The following is a 19,994-nucleotide window of genomic DNA, read 5'->3' on the forward strand; positions in this document are numbered from 1 at the left end:
TCCATTGGTGGGGGGATGATTTTTTTTTCCAACCAAGAAGACACTGAATACATTGTACTTAAGCTTAGTAGAAGAAAACAACACTTTTGACGTTTTAATTATGCAGTTGAAATGGCAGGATTTAAGGCGGGGGGGCGGGGTATGGAATTCATATATTTAGTTGCAAATACCTTCTACTATTAAATTTGGAGACGGGGGCTTGGCTAAATCATTTTATAAATTTTGGTACCTTCCTGTCTTCATCTGTGAAAAGGGTACTAAGCAGATAATCTCTAAGGAGATCTATCTCATACTCCATGGGATTATTGTTAGTAAGCTTCAGTGACATTATCAATGTGTTTTGAATATGGAAAAGATGCTTCTTAAAGTCTAGATTTCGGCGAAACTGCCTCTGCAAGCCCTGGTCCTTCCTGGGCCCTAAGACTTGGAAGCTTTTTGTTAATTAAACAAGAAGATCATTAGACTGAGGTGGCTTTAATGCCTCCTTAGTAGCCTAGTAAGCCTGAAATGGCTCAAAACCGAGAAATCAAAACCTAAGGACAACCAATCACAAATAGCCAATTCAGCCTTTCCCAAGTAAGGCAAACCACTTAAGCTACAGCCAGTCAAATAACTTCCTTGCTTTGCTCCTACCTCTTCTCTATAAAAATCCTTCACTGTCTAGCTCCTGTTGGTGGAGGGCTCCTAAACACTTCTGGTTTGGCACTGCCTGATTTGAGTCAATTTTTGCTCAAATTCTTAAAATTTTTAGTATGTCTTGCTCTTTAGTGCAGTTTTTCTTAATTTCTACTGTAATAAAAGTCAACCATTTCTCTGCCCCAAACCCCACAATTCCCCAAATCCTGATTGTTTGGCTTTTATTTTCCTAACAGCTTTTCCCTTTCCACTTCAAACTTTTACAAAGTGATGTTCTGATGTGTATATGCTTTATGCATATTGGCTTTAAAAATATGTAAACAGGCATGTGTGTACACTCTTGGAGGTGTAAATTGGCAAAAATCTTTCTTGGAAGCCAATTGGCAATAGGTATAACAAAGTCTTAAAAGTGTGTAATACTTCGAAGGCTCATTTTCACTTCTAAGAATCTAATCTAAGGGAATAACTAGGTCAGAGTACAAAGATGAATGCATGCATGTTAAAGGGTATTTGAACTAGAGTTATAAGATAAATAATTGGTAACAAAAATGTCTAACTTCAGGAGGGTTAGGTGGTCCCATGTAGTACTTACTGATTTGGGAAGTTACTCATTTTACCTCTGATTATTTGAAATGCTAATTTTTTTCTACAATGAATATGAATTACTTTCTTAACAAAGTAAATATACCACTGGCTAATATGTTATTTACTTATTTCTTTTGCACATGTACCCATGACTCAGAGTCACTAGTATTTTTAGTTTATTCTGAAAAATCATCAATCCACGAAACAACTAATTCCTCAGCTACTACAGTTGTTATTGAAATGTGGTAAGAGCGGACATGTTCTCCCAAGAGATTCCAACTGAGGGAAAATAATAACTTACTAAGATAAAACAATTAGTAGTAATAGAAGCACCATTTTTGTTATTGTTTTTAAAGTTCAGAAAAGACAAATCGTATATCTCAGAATTTCCAGATAGTTGCTTCTTACTTTAAATTACGAAGGGCCAGAGAAACAAGGCACTGCAGCAAACATTTTAATAAGAATACAAAATTCACACCAGAGGCACATTCTGGGGAATGTAAATGAACTATCACAAGTAGTAATTCTGCTGGAAGATAAAATAAGGCTCTGTCAGAGTACAAATATACAGGAGGGAATGATTTAAAATAGGTGTATGATTTACAATCACATTACATTGTATTAAGCACTGGATACAGGCATATTATTTAAAAAGCCAGCTAAAAGGCATTTGAACATATATAACAAATCTTACAGTCCACGAAGATCATGTATAACAGTAATTTTAAGTACTTCATTTCAACATAAAAGAATTGAACAGGTAAAGGGATACCTCTCAAAATATTAATTTATGTCTGTGACAAAAAAATCAAGAGAACTTATATTTAAAAAGGATTACATTACTGATGCGCCACAGAGCAGACAGGCCAACCACATAACACAAAACCAACAGTGCTGAGCAACTAAACTGTGCTGGCCTTTCCCACTCCCTTTCTGCTGTCACCAACCACAGTGTCCCATATGCCGTTCCATCACTCAAATGAAAAAAACTCCCGTCTTCCCATTCTGCAAAAAGAATGAAGAAAACCAAACAGCAAACTAAAAAGCTGATTTCACCATAAACCCAAAACATGGCTTAATGAATACAAAGAAACCCAACATTTATACACAGTGCTCCTTTCCAAGGAAGGAACAGACATATCAAACAGTATCCGAAAGGGGTTTCCTTAGGAATATGTACATTGGTTGAATGAGAATTACTGTATCTGAGAAGGCACATATCTGTGATTTAAGGCTTAACCGGTATTGTTACATATGGAAGTCAATGAAAGCTCTCTAGGAATTCGCTTCTGTCAAAATGAAATTTACCAAAAAACTAGCGTTCTTAGCAGATTTCTACTTTAGAAACCATCAAGAATTTCTACTTCCGAAATCCACCTGTCAAAAAAAAAATTCTCTTCAACAGGTTTCACTATGAATTAAAAGACTAACATAACCGTCCTATGACTTTGGATGATGCAAATTCATAAGCTCAAAAGCCTCGTAGAAATGACAGTGTGATTCCTGCGTCTTAAAAAAAAAAAAGTCTAAACAAGATTACAATGGTAGAGATTCGTTATTAAAACGGTGTTTGCCACAACTCCACAAGCCAGTTAGTCAACCATCAGAGCGGCCATCTCTGTGTGGATGCTGCAGAAACATCATATAATTTTACTCTGCAAAATAGTTTCTTTTTCCTTTAAGACAATACATGAAAATGAATCTCTTAAAGATGTTTAATATATTCATATATAAAATATCTGATGTTGATACAAATCATGTAAACCTCCCTTTGGAAAAGTTACAACTGGCCCTCCTTTCTAGGACCAAAACCCTTGAATTTTTATCTGGTCAGTGCAAATCTATGTTAGATGTTTTCAAACTACAGAAATAGCCATCGACCCTCACAATACAAAAGGATTTCTCAAAAAAGAAAATTATTGTGTTCAGATTATAGAAATTATGTTTACATTAAAACCACCCACCATCCCATCAAATTTAATAGTTCAATTGTTAAAGTACGAAAAAGGGAAAAACTAAAGCTGTTCGTCCAAGAATCTCTACAATGGTCGTCACCCCATCCTCTCCCCCCAGCTCTGCTTAATTCTTATTGGGTTTGTTTAGAAATATAACAACGTGACTTTCTTTTTTTTCCAGGAGTGATTTTACTGTTCTTCAAGCCATGATGGGGCATCCGCTCCAGGAGTTTTCAATTTGATATGGAACTGTTTAAGTGTCTGTTCAAGCTGCTTCTGATTCCCAGCAAAGTAAGCGGCAATGGCATTGTGGAAAAGGACCAGCTGGTTGTGCAATACTTTGACCTGTGAACAAGGCAGAGTTACAAGACCAAGCATTAACATCAACGGCAGTGAAATACACGGTGATTTATTTCATGTCATAGTTAAATAGTATCTCTCTCCTCAGGAAAAGCTGTTTTAATAATGCAAAGTATTTTATGCATACCAATTGTACATACATTGCTTTGCAGGGTAACTGAGCCTCTGATGACTTTTAATTCCCTAAAAGGAAGATGTCAGCTTAAGAAGCTAAATATGTACAGGCATACCTCGTTTTATTTTGGTTCACTTTACTGCACTTCACAGATGTTGCATTTTTCACAAATTGAAAGCAAGACCTTCCGCCAGCAAAAAGCTTACGACTCGCTTTATTGCGGTGGTGTGGAATGCAACCCGCAATATCTCCGAGGTATGCCCGGACTCTGTTAACTATTTTCAAACATTACTGAGGACATTAATTAAAAATATCAATCTCCTCCAAAACTAAGAATATTCAAAATTAAATACTGAAGAGAAAAAATTATATATAAATAATTATTATGTGATATATGCTACAAACCAAGTATGGACATCATTAGGCTAAGCTTTATGTGAAACTGAGTAAACTAGATACTGTAGTTTCTGCAAAGAATCAAGTATGTGGCAGGAAGTGTTGTCCAGAAAGCCAGTTTACTTAAGGTTCATATGACTTTCAGTTATTTTCAATTGTTTATTACTTGTAATGCTATCAGGAATACATTTTAACCAAGTAACACCACCTCTATGAATCCTTCTTAGACAAATCAGCAAAGCATCACAAAGACTTATGAATAAAGTTGTTTCCTGGGGTCTTATTTATAACTGCAAAATGTTCAACAATAGAGAAAGTCTAAAATCCACTCTGATTTACCCATCCAATGCAATTTTCATTAAAACTGAGGTTTAATGTTTAATGATGTGAAAAGATCTGATATATGATGCTAAGTGAAAAAATAGGAGATAACGTTTTATGTATGACATGACATCTGTATTCACTATATTATACACACATATAAACACACATATGCATAGTCCCTCAAGCCATTTCTTCTTTCATCTACCTCTATAAAGGAAATAACACAACATATTTATATTGAATATTTTTAGTTTGTAAAGTTAACTTTTTAAAATTAACATATTATAAAAATAACATGCTCACAATTATAAAGTAAAATCTGATCCACTCTCTGTACTTATCTGCCTTCCTTCCCGCCTAAAAATCACTGTTAAACATTTTGTTGTGTAGCCTTTGAGAAATGTTATACAATATTTAAAAACAAATGGATTGTACTATGCATACTTTCAGTAACTGGTTCTTAAAATATCTTAGATATCTTTTTATCTCATTCACTTATTCATTCAACAAATACTAATTAAGTACCTTCTACGTGCCAGGCACTATTCTAGGTGTTGGCGTTACATTAAAAAAAACCCATTCCTCATGAGCTTACGTTATTAGAGGATGGGGAAAAGGACGCAAGAAACAAAATATGTAGTGATGCCCCCAGGGAATTCATATCTCAAGCCTGGAGAAGAACTTGGGCTCACTCTCTAACTGCTCAAACCTTTAGGGCATCTGGTGCTGCTGATCTCCTGAAAGTTGTTTAAAACAAAAGGAATTTTTTTTCTCTTCCTCTGACAAAGAAAGTTTCTGGCAGGAATACAGTTTAAGAGGACCAGATAGCAGGAAACAATGAAAATTAAAAATATCTGTATAAACTAAAAGAGGTATATCTTGAATTTATCTGGTCAGACATTTAAGGTCTACAACCTTTCTGAATGAAAACCTTTGGTGCCCCGTACAACAAGGACCACAACAAACTATTTACACTGTATACATTGCCGGGCACTGCACCAGGGGTACAAAAAAACAAGGATAAGTAAAGCACAAAGCAGCAAAAAAATGATCATTAGTATGATAAATGGGTAGTAGAAATACATTGGGTTAACCTACAAACAAACAAACAAACAAACAAAACACAGGTACTTGTGGAGAGAATAGGGCTTTTTCAAGACAGGCTGGAAGAGAACAATGGGACATGAAAGGTCTAACTCCCCTGAGCCTTGGTTCTGAGATAGGGGGATATTTAAAAGAATGACCAGCCTCAACCTAGGGACAATTATTAAGGAAACAGGATCATCACAGGAAAAGCAGGTTTCTAGATGGCAATTTAGGAGGTGAGTGAAATACTCTATTAGAGTGGATGTTACAATAATGGCCCCCCAAAATCACCCCTCTCAATATCCACACTGTGAGAAGTGGTCTACAATGTGTTAAAAAGAAAAAAACTCACAGGCTCAAGATGGCGTCACTTGTGCTAAAAGCCCACAATACCAAATCTAATACCAGTTAGGTTGGGTATTAGATTTAATACCCAAACTAACTGCAGTTTCAGCCTCACACAAGAGTAAAATTTTAAACCAATCCATGTGAAATTTCTCGATCCACACTAGTGAGGTCATCTGCCTGGTAAGACCCCCGGTCTTCCCCTAAGGGGAGGTTCCTTGCTCAAAATGATCCACTCTTAACTTCTTAGTCCCACGTTCTTTCCATCTGTAAAAACCTTCCACTCTGTACCATCTCCTTGGAGGGCCCTTCTAGCTGCTAGAAGGGATGCTGCCGGATTTATGAATCACTTAGTAAAGCCAATTAAATCTCCAAATTTACTTGGTTGAATTTTGTTTTCTAACAAATGAAAGTGAGCTTGGTCATGTAACGTTAGAAAATGAGGCCTGATAAGCCAGTGCCTACCCTCTTGAGCTACTGCCACCACCCTGTGAGGAAGCCCAGACTAGCCTCCATCGGGATGAAAGCCCACGGGGAGAGAGGAACAGTCTGTTTCAGCTGTGCCCAGCACCCAGCAAACATTCCAGCGGGAAGTGTAACCAGAAGAACCCACCTACCCAATCCACATAACTGCTGGAAATAATAAGTCATTGCTGTTCTAGGCCACTAAGTTTTGGGTGTTTTGTTACGCAGCAAAAGATTAAGTGGTACATCTATGAAAAAGGTTAAGAATGCAGTTTCCTAACAATGAATGTGGGTTTTAGATAAAAACAGCGAAAAGGAGAAAAATCAAAAAGTGGTGGACAGCCTTGGAGAGAGGACAGGCCAAGCTGGGTGATAAATAAGGAATTGAAAAAAGCCTGTACCTGAGGAGGGAAGGCGGCAGGGATGGTTGTGTTACATGAGATAAATTAAGAGAGAAAGCAGCTAGGGAACAGAGATTCAAACAAGGGAGGCAAAGCTGCTACTATCCGGCCTCAAGATCTAACCGTGGTTTTGGAGTAAATGTTATATATATAATAGTATCTGAAAACGTTTACTTCTGACCTTCTGTGAAGAACTGCATTAGGCAAAGTTTGATACTGGTCACAGCCTCCTCAAATTTATGTTTGCTATTAATCTAGGTAATTAGTAAAATATCCCTATTTTTAGGACTCTTCCTTTACAGAAATGACCAGAAAGAGCTTTGGAGTAAGGAGGCATGCTTGCCAATCTTAGTTGTATCACTTTCCAGTTTCTTTGTGACACCAGGCACAGGTTAATTCTAACTTCACTGGTCAAGGTCTTTATCCATTTATCAGGGATGCCATTACCAAATTGAGTTTGTAGCACTGTTTTAAGGGTTAAACGAAATCAGATACAACCTAGCACACTGTCTGACACAGAATAAGTACTCATTCCATTTCAGTGGAATCTGGTTTACCTATTTGACAGTCAAATCTTCAAACGACATTGACTTCTCTTAGTAAAATAAACTTTCATTTATTTAGAACCCACTGATTTGGAACTTGGAAGAAGATTGTGATACCGAGATTCATAATGAGGAATATATAATTGGTCTTCCTCCTCATTCCTGGCTCTGAGCTCCTAAAACCCTTGTGATTTCCTAAGTGATGAGATGGAAGCATCATTTGTTATAATACTTGGTCTCTAGCCCTGTTTCTTCAATAGCCCCAGAGCTATAAGGGTGAAAGGGGTGTTCATAAGCTCATTAAGAGAGTGGGCAGACAGAAAAGACACCTAGGGACTGAGTCATGAAAAATGAACCATGACTATTACACCTCATAACATCGACAGAATTTAGCTCGCAATGGATCACTGACCTAAATGTCAGTGCTAAAAGCTATATATATAAACTTCTAGAAGAACACACAGGAGAATAAAATCTTAATGATCTTCGGTTTGGCAAAGATTTTTGAATAGTACACAAAAGCATAAACTATAAAAGAAAAAATTAATAAACTGGACTTCATTTAAATTAAAATATTTTTCTCTTCAAAAGACACATAGAAATGAAATGGAAAAGCAAGCCACATACTGAGAGACAATATTTGCAAAACATCTGTTAGACAAAAACTTGATGCTACAGTATATAAAGAATTCTAACAATTGAATAAGATGACAAACAACCCAACGAAAAAATGGGGAAAATGTTTAAAAAGGCAGTTCACCAAAGAAAATATATAGATGGCAAACAAGCGCATGAAAAGATATTTGACATCATTAGTTACTAGGGAAACTCCAATTAAAACCACAATGAGATGCCACTACACACCCACCAGAATGGTTAAAAGTAAAGAGTAACCATATTTTATTGGCAAAGATGTGAAGAAAATGGATCTCTTACACAGTGATAGTGGGAATGTAAAATGGTACAACCATCTTGAAAAAGTCTGCCAGTTTCTTCAAAAGTTAAATATGAACCTATTGTCCCCACATGTATCTATACATACAACCCAGCTATTCCACTCCTGAGAGAAATGAAAGTGCATGTCCACACAAAGACCTGTACGTGAATGTTCATAGTAGCGTTATTCATAATAGTCTACAACTGGAATCCACCCAAATGCCTATCAACAGATGAAGAGATCAACTGTGGCATTTCTATACAATGGAATATTACTCGGCAAAAAACGAAATGAACAATTGATAGGTGCAACATGAAAGAATCACAAAAACATGCTCATTGAAAGAAACCAGAATATAAACTGTTTGGTTCCATTTACATAAAATTTAGAACATGCAAACTAGTTTATAGCAACAGAAAGCAAATCAGTGGTTGCCTGGTAATGAGGGTTGGGATTACAAAGAGGCTTGAGGAAACTTTGGGGGTGATGAACATACTATCTTGTTTTGGCGATGATTTCACAGGTGCCTGCATATATCAGAACTTGTTAAATTGTACACTTTACATATGTGCAGTTACTGCATGTCAATTATACTTCGATAAAGCTGTGGAGGAAAACAACGGTGCTGGGAAAAGTGGCTATTCATTTGGGGAGAAAGCTGGATTCCTAACTCACATAATATAAATAAACCAGCTCTAGGTGGATTTACAATTGTGAAAAGCAAAAAAATCTAAAACTTTCAGAAGAGAATACAGCCAAAATTCATACAAACTTAGGTTGGAAAAAATTTCTTAAATAGGACACAAAAGGCACTAACAATAAAATAATAGATTGATAATTTAAGCTACTTTAAGTTAAGACCTTTGGTTTGTCAAAAGCCACTGCAAAGAGGGTAAATCAAAAGTCGCAATGGGTAGAAGATATATATGATATATGTAACACATAACCAAAAAATATTTGTATAAAAATATATGAAGAACTCCTATAAATCAATCCATTAGAAGTAGGGGTAAAGGTATAAATTGGCATTTTATATAGTGGAAGTAATACATGTGGTCAATAAATAATTAGAGAAATAAAAATGAAGAGCACACACACAAAAACAGCATTGTACTCTGTTTGGAGAGAATGTGGACCAAAGGGAACTTACACACACTGCTGGTGGGAACGTAAGCTGGTATATCCACACTGGAAAACACTTTGGCTTTATCTTAAAAAGTTGAATACACACAATGCCCTTTGAGACATAGTGAGGAACATTCCTAGCAGACACAGAAACAATACGAGTATCTTTCGACAGTAGAATAGATAGATAAAATATAAGGTATGAGGAGGGTAAGGGGATGGGTTAGTGAAGGAACACAAACATAGGAACAAGCTATTGGTAATGATCTAGTTCTTGGGCTGGGTGGTGGGGTCAGATGTTCATTATATTATTATGCTTTATAACTTAAATATGCATTACATATGTTATTTTATATGCATATTGATGTGATTTTTTTAAATGATAAATAACAGGAAAATGAAGCTTTATGACTCTCATTTCACATAATCAAAAATAAAAACTATGAGTTACCAGATCTAAAAATGAAACTAAATTAGAAAGTTCCAAATAATTTTTTCAGATTCTAATTCTCAATGTAGCCATAAATCAATTCTGTTTATAATCAAGGTAATCACCTTCGCTTATAGAGTTTGAAGTAATGAACTTCAGACAATTGAGGAAAATTCCTATCTATCCCTAAACTATGATGTTCCAATTTTTACAAACTGCTTTGTGATGCATTTTGAATTTTTGCAAACCACACTTAAGGAAAATTTCCTTCTCTAAAATGGCATTTCCCCAAGTTGGCTAGACAAAGATCATGAAGAAGATTATTTTCAAGGTCGTAGTGGCAAAGCCAATTATTAAGAAGACACTGGATCTGAAAATAACATTAAAAAGGAGAAAAATCCATTGAATAGGAAGAAAAAATAAAATAAAATAAAACTGCATTTATTACCAGATCAGGAACAAGGCAATTCATCACAAAATAAACCATTTATTAATTTTCTACTTTCTCTGCCCATCAAGTAGATAATCTTTTCATTTGCCTGCGGAGATTCCTGTTAACTAGAAGGAAGCCAATACAGCTGAAGGAGAATAAAAGATGCAGGAAAATCAGGCACCATTCATTACCATCTCTGCCACAAGTTTACTATGTGAACTCTCTTCTCACTTGCATAATGAAGAAACTGAGATTGAGATAATTTTTATGGTTCCTTTCTAATAAAGTTTTCTGAAAAAAATTGCTTTCTAAATAGAGGTATACATATATTTGGAAACTCAAAGAGCTCTCAAAAAGCCTTTCTTTCAATAGAAAAACATCCCTATGTATTTTTAAGGATAGAAACTGGCTCCTCTTTTAGAGATTAAATTCCACTGAAAGTTTATGTACCAGTTTATGAACCAGCCTGTTAAATACTCTTCCTTTTTTAGAGGTTTTTTTAAAATTTTTAAAAAAGTTTCACACTAGTAGGCTACCTGAGTCACAAAGTAATTTTCCACCTTGCTCTAATATTATTATTTGGCTTTTCCTATTCTCCTATTTCAGATGATCCTTGGCTCCTGGAATTACAGAGCAACTCAGGAGCTTCTGTATGTTTAGTGTGAAATTCTAATTTTAGGAATAGGTTCAGGTTCTAGCCAATTACTTTATTGCTTTGGGTCACAAAACTTTTTTGATTTGCATTTGAATTCTCATATTTTAAAATTAGAGGAGACAATAAAAGCAGAGCACAGGATTTATTCAAGTACTGGATCTCTAGATAGCTGTTAAAACAGTTTAGAAAGTTAGAGAGTCAGAAAGAAGTGGGATGGGTATCAGACAATCTTTAGCTAACCCCACAAATGTCAACAACATAAACCAGTTTCCCTACTCCCTGGGCTAGCTGACAAACTCAACACAGAGGCACTTCCTCTTCTTGTAGCTGAGGAAGTCTTGGTGGCTCACTAACAAAGCCTCAAAATGCGAGCATTAGCTCTTTTTAAAATGGTCCCCTAGGCCAGCCCCCAGTGAAACAACCCATGGGAAACCAAGAAAAAAGGGTGCTTTTTAGGACTGCATTCTAGTTTGCACCACAAAATGATAAATACCCATCTTCACAAAAACATTCTTCCAGTAATTGTGCGAAGGTTGATGTGCAAAGCCTTTAAAAGTATACTCACACTTCAGAGCAGCTCCCTGGTATATGAGAACCTTCCAGATTCACAGCTTTTCAATTATAATTTATAATTTTCAATTTATAATTATAAATAGAAAATTTCATTGCCACTTTAATCTCAGAAGCTATTTTACATCAAAGCAGATAACCTATCTCATTTTTCTATTAGCACTGATTATGTGTTATATCCTAATACAAGTTTTAGTTTTGGTAGCTTGTCTTCAAAATCAGATACAAATTTAAATAAGAATGGTATTGGCTTATCTAATCGAACCATTACTAAATTAAAAAAAAGGGGAAATTAAACCAATTTTTGATATGAATATACTTTCTAAAAATAAATCAAAAACAAAATATTTTGCTTTTCTAGTTAATATTTTTGATTAACTAATTTACACTATAATATGTATTCATATATCTTCAATGCAGTTCTGACTGATATGTTACAAGGAATCCTAGGGATGTTTTGGTTATTAAATAAATATAAATCATTACCAATTAAAGGGAAGAATGAAGTAATATTAGAAAAGCAGTTGCAATATAATTTTAAAGATAACTAATTTTTGCAATCTTAGTAATGGCTCTGCTGTTGCCACTATATATTAGCAGTTTTAACAAGACTTAAAAGTACTATTTTATTTGGCTCATTTATCAGGTTCACTCCACTAGGCTATTTGGCCTTGTAACGATCAATCTAGGAAAGACTCTTGCTTCTCAAACAGAACTGGCTTCGGGAGAGGAAGAAAGTGAGGTAGGAGAAAGGTCAAATCCTATTTTTAGAAGAAGTGGCAAAAAGCCAAAATGTTCGAGGAAATAGTTTAGGGTCATTAATACTTTTTCAATTTAATTCTATATTTATGCTATCAGATCATGAGAAGTGATGAGCATATAGAATCAATCAGCCAAGTATTTTTAGTAGACTATTCTTTGATATGGTGGGTGATGCTACCTTTTGTGAGGCACTTTCTAAGTGGCAGATAATGTTACCCTTACATCAACTCTACAGTGTTCTATTCTCTCCATGTTACAGTTAAAAAAACAGATTCAGAAAGTTGAGTAACTTGCCTACGGTCAGATAGCTAGGAAGCGGATGGGCTGGGATTTGGAGAACTCGAGAATGTCTTATTCCAAGACTGGCCCATGTTCTTTCACCTGGTCTAACCTGCCTCTATTCATACAGCAATAAAGATTTTGGAAAGCTTTTAAACGAAGTCTGAAACAAACAAAAACAGAAAGGTAGAGCACTTAAATGACAAATGCAGAAAGGATATACTTTAACTTCCTTTTTAATTTGGTCTCTGGCCCTGAAGCTGCATTTATTTAAACATCCTAGGAATAAGGATCTACTACAAGGGCTGGAGCAGATGAAAGAAGTTAATTCTTTCTAAAATTATGAAGAATACAATATTAAATTTTCATGTATCTTTTCATAATTACAGAGCAAGAAAAATCTATATTGAACTATTTATTGATGTGTGACCTAACTTAGGAAAGATTTAAAGTGGTTTTAAGAATAAAATAACAACAGAAAAGCTAACATTTAAAATAGAAGCAAAAGAAGATAGAGGTAACAATTCTAGGCAGAAATAGGATGATGACAAATTAGACAAATTTTCAAAACCTAACATGAGAAACAATTACAGTAATTTAGAAATAGAGTAAATCACTGTGAACTCAATTACAAAGAATTTTCATAAAGATCTGCTGAACAATGAGCAATGCAGATCAGACATAAGCAAAACCACTATGGCAACATCTAGTGAATGACCTAAAATGTGGCATACAATACTTTAATTGTTAAAGGGAAAAACAAACTTCGACACTGACTAGCACAGCAGAGACAAGCTGGAGTTTTAAACAGAAACTGGGTAAGAGAACTTTAAGAGCAGGGTGATGCCAAGTGGATACACTGAAAACTTCCTCCTGCCTACACAGCATGTATCAGTAGACAATAAATACCATTTACAAAGTTACTGACTGAAAAACTTGAAGTATTACTTCACAGACATCAAAACCATAAAAAGGTACTTTATTTCTACCAAATGAACTTTTTTCCAAATCAAATTTAGATTATATACCTTATCAAAGGTACTGAAGTAATAGAGAAGAGGCAATTTCTAGTTAGTAGTTTTAATATATTTAGTTATAACTGTTAAACTTCAGATTAATTACTGGCTCTCCCAATAATTCTATAAAACAGGTGTTTATATTATACAACCATCAGGTGTACAACCATCCTGAGTTGGTAGGTTGTCTTAAACATGTGACAAATGGCTGGAACGAAATCATTCTTTAGTGAGACATCTCTAACCACTAATGTGTAAAGTATTAACTCCTTTCTTTACTCCTATTTAAAAATGTATAATTATACATTTCTCTGCCCATCATTGATTTTTTTCTTCAGTAAGAGACCAGAAGAATAACAAGCAGGGAAGTATATCTGTCTTAGTATTTTATGAGATTTGTGATTTTATTATTTTGTAATAGATTGGGAAATGCCTGTCATGTTAAAGAAACCACCAGTTGAGAAAGAGAAGCACTATCAAAAATAAAGGTGTGGGCACTGGGAAAGGAGACAGAGAAGGAAAGACAAATATGAACTATAAGTAGAGGTAGAAGAACAGATTTTATTTTTCTGAGTCATGGGGATAGGTTTCAACAAATCACTGAGAAGCGGGTTTTAAAAAAAACATCCTAAAAGGGAAAAAGGGCAGTTGTTTTAAAAAAGAAAGTAACTGATAACTCATAATCTGTAAACTCCAGTAATGGCAGGACACAAAACTGTGGTAATATAATTCTTTATCCAGTGATACATTAAAATTCTCAACGCACAGGTTTTCTTCCCCTTCTAAAAAGTTCTATCTCCCTTTTGCTTTACGGTTTACGGTGTTAGCTCCCTCTGCTTCCTCCCTCCCTTCCAAGAGCTCCAGGTTTTGATGTAACCAATATGGCTTCTGTTTTACAAAGATGCATCTTTTCTCTGCTATTTTAAGAACTTTACTTGGAGCAGCATTACAGCTTCATTTCAGTTAACCAAAAACAAGGCTATGGAGTCACACAGGTCTACATTTGAATCCTGGTCTGGCTGTGAGACTTCAGCCAAGTTACTTAACCTCTCTGAACTTTAGCTTCATCATCTGTATATTAGTATATGATCATCCAGATCATAGATTAGATACATATACAAATAGATATTATATAAAATACTTAATGAGAGCTTCCTCCATATACAGATTACTCAGAGATCAGCATCTATCAATTCACTTATGGTAGGAAGGGAATGCTCTAAGATGCATCCATGGAGCTTGCTTCCAGGGGAAGAACTAGATTAGCGAGCATTCACAGCACGGTGAGACCTGTATTTTAAGGGGAGAAGGCTCTGGGCGCAATGGTAATACAAAGGGGAAGAAAGAAACTTTCAAGTTGCTGGGGGAAATATCAAGTAACATAAATCATACAATATTTTTTAGGACTAGATATTCTAATAGCCCAAAACAAGCACCTTAAAAAACTTATTAAATTAAAAAGAGCATCTTTTAAAAACTTAAAGACAGAAAAGCAGAATGCTATGAGGTTTAAGAGAAATAAAGGAGAAACTCAGTTGTCAAATGATTTTTTTAAAATCTAACAAAGCAAAATGTAGATAAGTCGTGGAAGGAATACATATATGGTCAACAACAAGGTGCTGAGTCATTACTGAGACTACTTCAAGGAAAGGTTAAAAAGCACAATGCAAAGTCAAATTCTTAAACACTGCTAGTGTCTTCTAAGATTTTACTCAGAAATATTAATTAAAGGTTTTACTTTTAAGTAAATCGAAGACTGTAACTACTAAGAACTAAAAAAAAAAAGTGCAGTAATGCCATTGCCACCAAAACCAATACAGACTATCAGTGATCTGTTTAAATTCTACACTGATCACTTAAAAAATCAACTGTATTACAAAACATGGCAAATTGACTTGGGTGATCCCAAGGTTGGCCAAATCAGGGAAATGTGGATCTGAGTAGTACACAGCTTTCAACCATTTTATAAAACAGCTACTTTGCAGCAATAATGGTTAAGAAGTGAATTTTATAAGTGAATCTTATTCATTCGAAGTGAAAGGACCAAACAATTCCCTCCTCTAACGTACAACAGAAAACTGAAACCCAAACCCTACCTCCAAATAAGTTAATCATTTCTGACCAAAAGGGTCAGAAAACACAAGAACCTTATAATAGTTCCCCCCCGCAACCCCCTTCAAAAAGAACCAAGCCAAATCTATAAAAACAGCAGCAATTCCTGATTATAAAACTATCGCTCCTGGGAGGCTTTTAAATTTTGTGTACAAAATACCTCTCCTCCACAAAAGTTACATGCTGCAAATCTTAGTACAACAGACAAGAGAGACTGACTGTATGGACTGGTTAGCTAGGCATGCTCTCTCCCCCTCGTTCACCACTTCACAGCCGCAAATAGGGAGTTATTGATAGATTTTCAGATTATCAATTGATTCTGAATAAGTATGGCTTAGGTGATACTAATTTAAAATTCAACTGGTAACACATTTGTTTTGGTTGCATAGTTTATATAAAGATAGTTAACTTCTGTCTCTTTTCTAAAGAGAGAAAGTAGAGAATGCAAACCACAGGCAAATTTTTCCTCCTCCATGTGGGTTTAGAAAAAAATTTAAAGGGATCTACAAGCCAAACCACTAACAGCAGCAAACAAAATTATTTTCTGATGTAAGTGAAAGGTACTATTATCACCCCATATCCAATCTGTCACTTAAGAATGACGTAGGGAACTCATGTCCTAGGCAAGTTAACTATTTTTCTATTGTCTCCAACACAGAATTGATTATTTGATTTTAAAGCTAAGAGAAAAATTATAGGCTATGTAAATATATATTAGACTATGTGTAAAAAATGGAAATCTAGTTGAGTCTCATTTTGAAAAAAGATAAGGCATATTATTTAAAAGACAAATATTTTCTAGCTATACTTTCTTTTTTTTTAAAGTTAAATCTGATTCTTTGAATAGGTTAGATTAAAACTGAAAAGATATAAAAAATATAATGAGAAGTCTCATTTCCACTACTATCTCCAACTACTCTGCTCCTCTTATAGGCAACTGATTTTAATAAGTTAATTCTTCTGATTTTTCCTCATGCAAGCACAAAATATGATTATACATTCTTATTTTCCTCCTTTCTTACACACTGCTTTGCATCTTCCCCTTTTCATTTAATAGTATGTTTTGAGGACCTATCAATTACATTTCTATTCTTTCTTTTTTTTTTTTTTGCATCCCATTATATAAATGCACCACAATTTATCCTATTCTTCCTTTACTGCTGAACTGCTGGGTTGTTTCTCTTCTTCTGATATTACAGGTGATGCTGCAACGAATAATCCTGCACAGACGTCATTTCCTTCTTGTGTAGGCCCTATCTATTTGTGCAGCTTCATCCACAGCTACTCTCCTCAGTCCTTCTATTTAAAACCCCCTTCCTCCGCACACCTGTAGTTAACTCCTTTCCAACTTTTTGGGTCTCGGCCCCAGCGTCACTACCTCTAGCCAGCCTTCCACAACCCCCACGCCAAGGCACCTTCTCTTTGTATTCTCACATGACCCCTCTATTTTCTTCACAACATTAGCTTGTATTTATGTAATTATTTGGTTAATGTCTATTTCTCTTACTCGACTGTAAGCTATATGATGGCAAGATTGTCCATATTTCTACTATCTAACCCAGTGACTGGCATAAAAAATGCAACCAATGAATATCTGCTGAATAAAGAAATAAAATGTCAAAGGTGCCAATTATATATCAATCTGTTCTCAGTATTTTACATGTATTTCTGTTTTACCTTTAAAGTATCTCTTGATTCCTTCGGTTCACCAAACAAACAAACAAACAAACAAACAAAAAAACCCCAAAACAAAACAAAACATCAAGTCAAATCTATAAAAATAGCAATTCATAATTCTAAAGCTATCACTCCTGGGAGGCTTTTAAATCATCCTTATGTACTATCACATTATCCAAGTTCCCATCACCCCTTGTCTAAACTACTATATTCACTTTTAGGTTCCACTGAAATCTATGCTCCATATTTTAGTCCTATTATTTGCCAAGAATTCTTTCAATGGCTTCCCACTGATATTAAAATAAACTTTTCCTTAACATGGTCTGGCCCCTGCTTATCTCTCATTCTTCTCTCTATGCTCTAGTCACAGTCATTCTTTAAACATACCACACCCCCTCCTGCCACAGGGCTGTTACACATGCTATACTTTCTACCTGGAATACTCTCTGCTTCTCACTTTACCTATTAATGCTCAACACTTGCCCAAGGAAGCTTGCCCTGTTTACTCTTAATTGACCATGTACTATTTCTCCTTGAAAGCACTAGTCACAACCAAAATTATGCCTTTTGAAATAATGATTTTAGGCTGGTTATTAAGAAATAAAAGACTCAAAAAATAAATAAGTAAAAAGAAAGAAAAGACTCAGAAAGAACCTTTGACCCTTCCCTTTACCTGCCTAAAGAAATTCAGATAGAATAGAAAACCTGCTTAAGGAAGACAGTATCACCTTCACATCATAATATAAACCAAATGTGGCAGACAGGGAGAAAACAAGCAAAGCAAGCCTGTTTACTGAACATTCCTCTGTGTCCCATTGTTTCTGGGTGGCCCAGCAAAATTTTATTTACCACATGTTTGTTCTTTCTCATTTACCTATAAATTGCCTGCTTTCTCTTCAAAATCCCAGACCCCTGACCCCATTCTCCTTTGTCCAAAATGACAAATAAACCTCAACTACCCAATGCATATTTGGGTCTCTTTTCTTATGCCACCCTCCCCCCGCACCCACATACATCAATAATAAATTTGGACATTTTCTCTTGGTACTCTGTCTCATGTTAACTTGATTATTAGCCCAGCTAGAAGAACTTAGAAGGTGGGAAAAAAGTCATCCCCCACCTCTGGCACACAGTATATACCTTAAAAAATGTTAAATGAATGAAAAAAGAACAAAAACAGTATGGAATTATATCAAACTACATGATGAACGAAACTCAGGAATTAAGTTTCAAAGTAAAATTGCACGGGTAAAGGAATGCTTCATAGGATCCAAATGTAGGTAATCACATTTGCAGTGTTAAGGTTGCTTATTATACTTAAACGTTTACATTTTCAACCCATAAACACTTATTTTTTTTTCTTTTTATCTTGAATCAGGTAAGGTTCTTTTACCTATAGAACTTAATTTCGTTTGCCCTCTGAGCAAATGCCAAGAGGCAATACTGTTTATGCCTCTAGTTATAGAAATAAAGAGGACGGTGTCATTGGAATGGATATTTAAAAAGTATCAAGAGTAAGTTAAGTTCTTTTCTTTTGACAATGGGGAAAAAGATTTCAAGAACATATCTGCTTGTACATATTAAGTAATGGTTAACATGTTCCTTAAAGTCTCGCATGTATCTATTTTTTAAATTCAGAGGTTTGTATTTTTTCCTCTCAAAGAGAAGTTTTAGTAGACAAAGAATACTTTTGCCCTCCAAGCTTTTTCAAACATTTACAGCATATTTTACAAAAATGTACTAGGCTCTGAGTATTTCCTATTATAGTACATATTTGCATAAAGCCACTGAGTCATCACAACTAGATATACAGCTATCTCATATTACATGAGTACGTTTATTTTAGGTTTATTCTCGGTGTATTCTCCTCTTTCTCCTGTCTCACCACTTTAGTTCATTGGATTTTTCTCTGAAAGTTAAATTCATAGTAAGATGCATATAAAATAAGTCTGTAATCTATTAGAAAAAATTCTAATATACAGGATATAAGTGAAAACAACAGTTTTTTCAGCAACCTAAGATTCAGAATGACTACAATTTTTGAGAAAAGAATTTTAAATTATGTAGCAATATTAATCAAACATGTGTCCAGGACAGACCCCAAGTCTGCTCCATCTTTTTCTGCCCCTGCCCCGGCTCTGGCCATCCTTTAAGTCACTGAAATATAATAATGGAAAAAACACTGCATGCAATGGTTATAGTTAATTAACTGACATTACCTTAAAGTAAGAGTAGATTTTATCCTTTTTAAAATAAGAATAAAATTAATGAGATCCTTACTTTTTATTTATATCCTAAAACGCTTTGCTAAATCTTTTGATATATTCAGAGTTTTCTTTTTTCCCTAATACCTAATAGCCCTGAGAAGAGATTTACCATTCCTAAGTTAAATTATGGTCATCTCAAGGGAAACAATCTTAAATTACTCTTTTCACAGTCTACATGGTTCCAAGCCATATGAAATGTTTTAAAAAAAATAAACATGGGTCGCTCACAATGATTTGCATTATTTTCCTCTAATTTTTGCTTCCTCTGTCCATGTAAGCAGTATACACTGTAAACAAGAGAAGCATTTCTGAGAGAGCATGCTTTGTCCTCACTAAAGAAAAGAGTGAGGTAATCAGGATTTGCCCTGCTACGCCATGCTAGTTGACTCTCATTTACTTCCATCTCCTTCACTTGCCTTCAGTGTACCTCTAAGTCTGGGAAGAAACGCAAACACGCATTTGCTAAATAAATGACGACTATACATTTACACCATTGCTAGGCATTAACAAGGCTGTTA

General features: G+C 35.0%; 1 protein-coding gene across 7 annotated transcripts in view; it reads right to left on the reverse strand.

Annotated features, from left to right (window-relative positions):
- Positions 1–1,659: 1,659 nt before the first annotated feature.
- Positions 1,660–19,994, reverse strand: part of ARFIP1 (ADP ribosylation factor interacting protein 1) — an 81,481-nt gene continuing 63,146 nt past the window's right edge. For all 7 annotated transcript variants that reach the window (XM_025042734.1, XM_006906257.3, XM_006906258.3 and 4 more), the window contains one exon: positions 1,660–3,521. In XM_025042734.1, coding sequence (XP_024898502.1) covers positions 3,366–3,521 — 156 coding nt within the window. In that variant the 3' untranslated portion in view covers positions 1,660–3,365. The remainder of the gene's footprint in view (positions 3,522–19,994) is intronic.

The sequence above is a fragment of the Pteropus alecto genome, unplaced genomic scaffold (genome assembly GCF_000325575.1).
Source record: "Pteropus alecto unplaced genomic scaffold, ASM32557v1 scaffold50, whole genome shotgun sequence".
In the NCBI taxonomy this organism is placed as follows: Eukaryota; Metazoa; Chordata; class Mammalia; order Chiroptera; family Pteropodidae; genus Pteropus; species Pteropus alecto.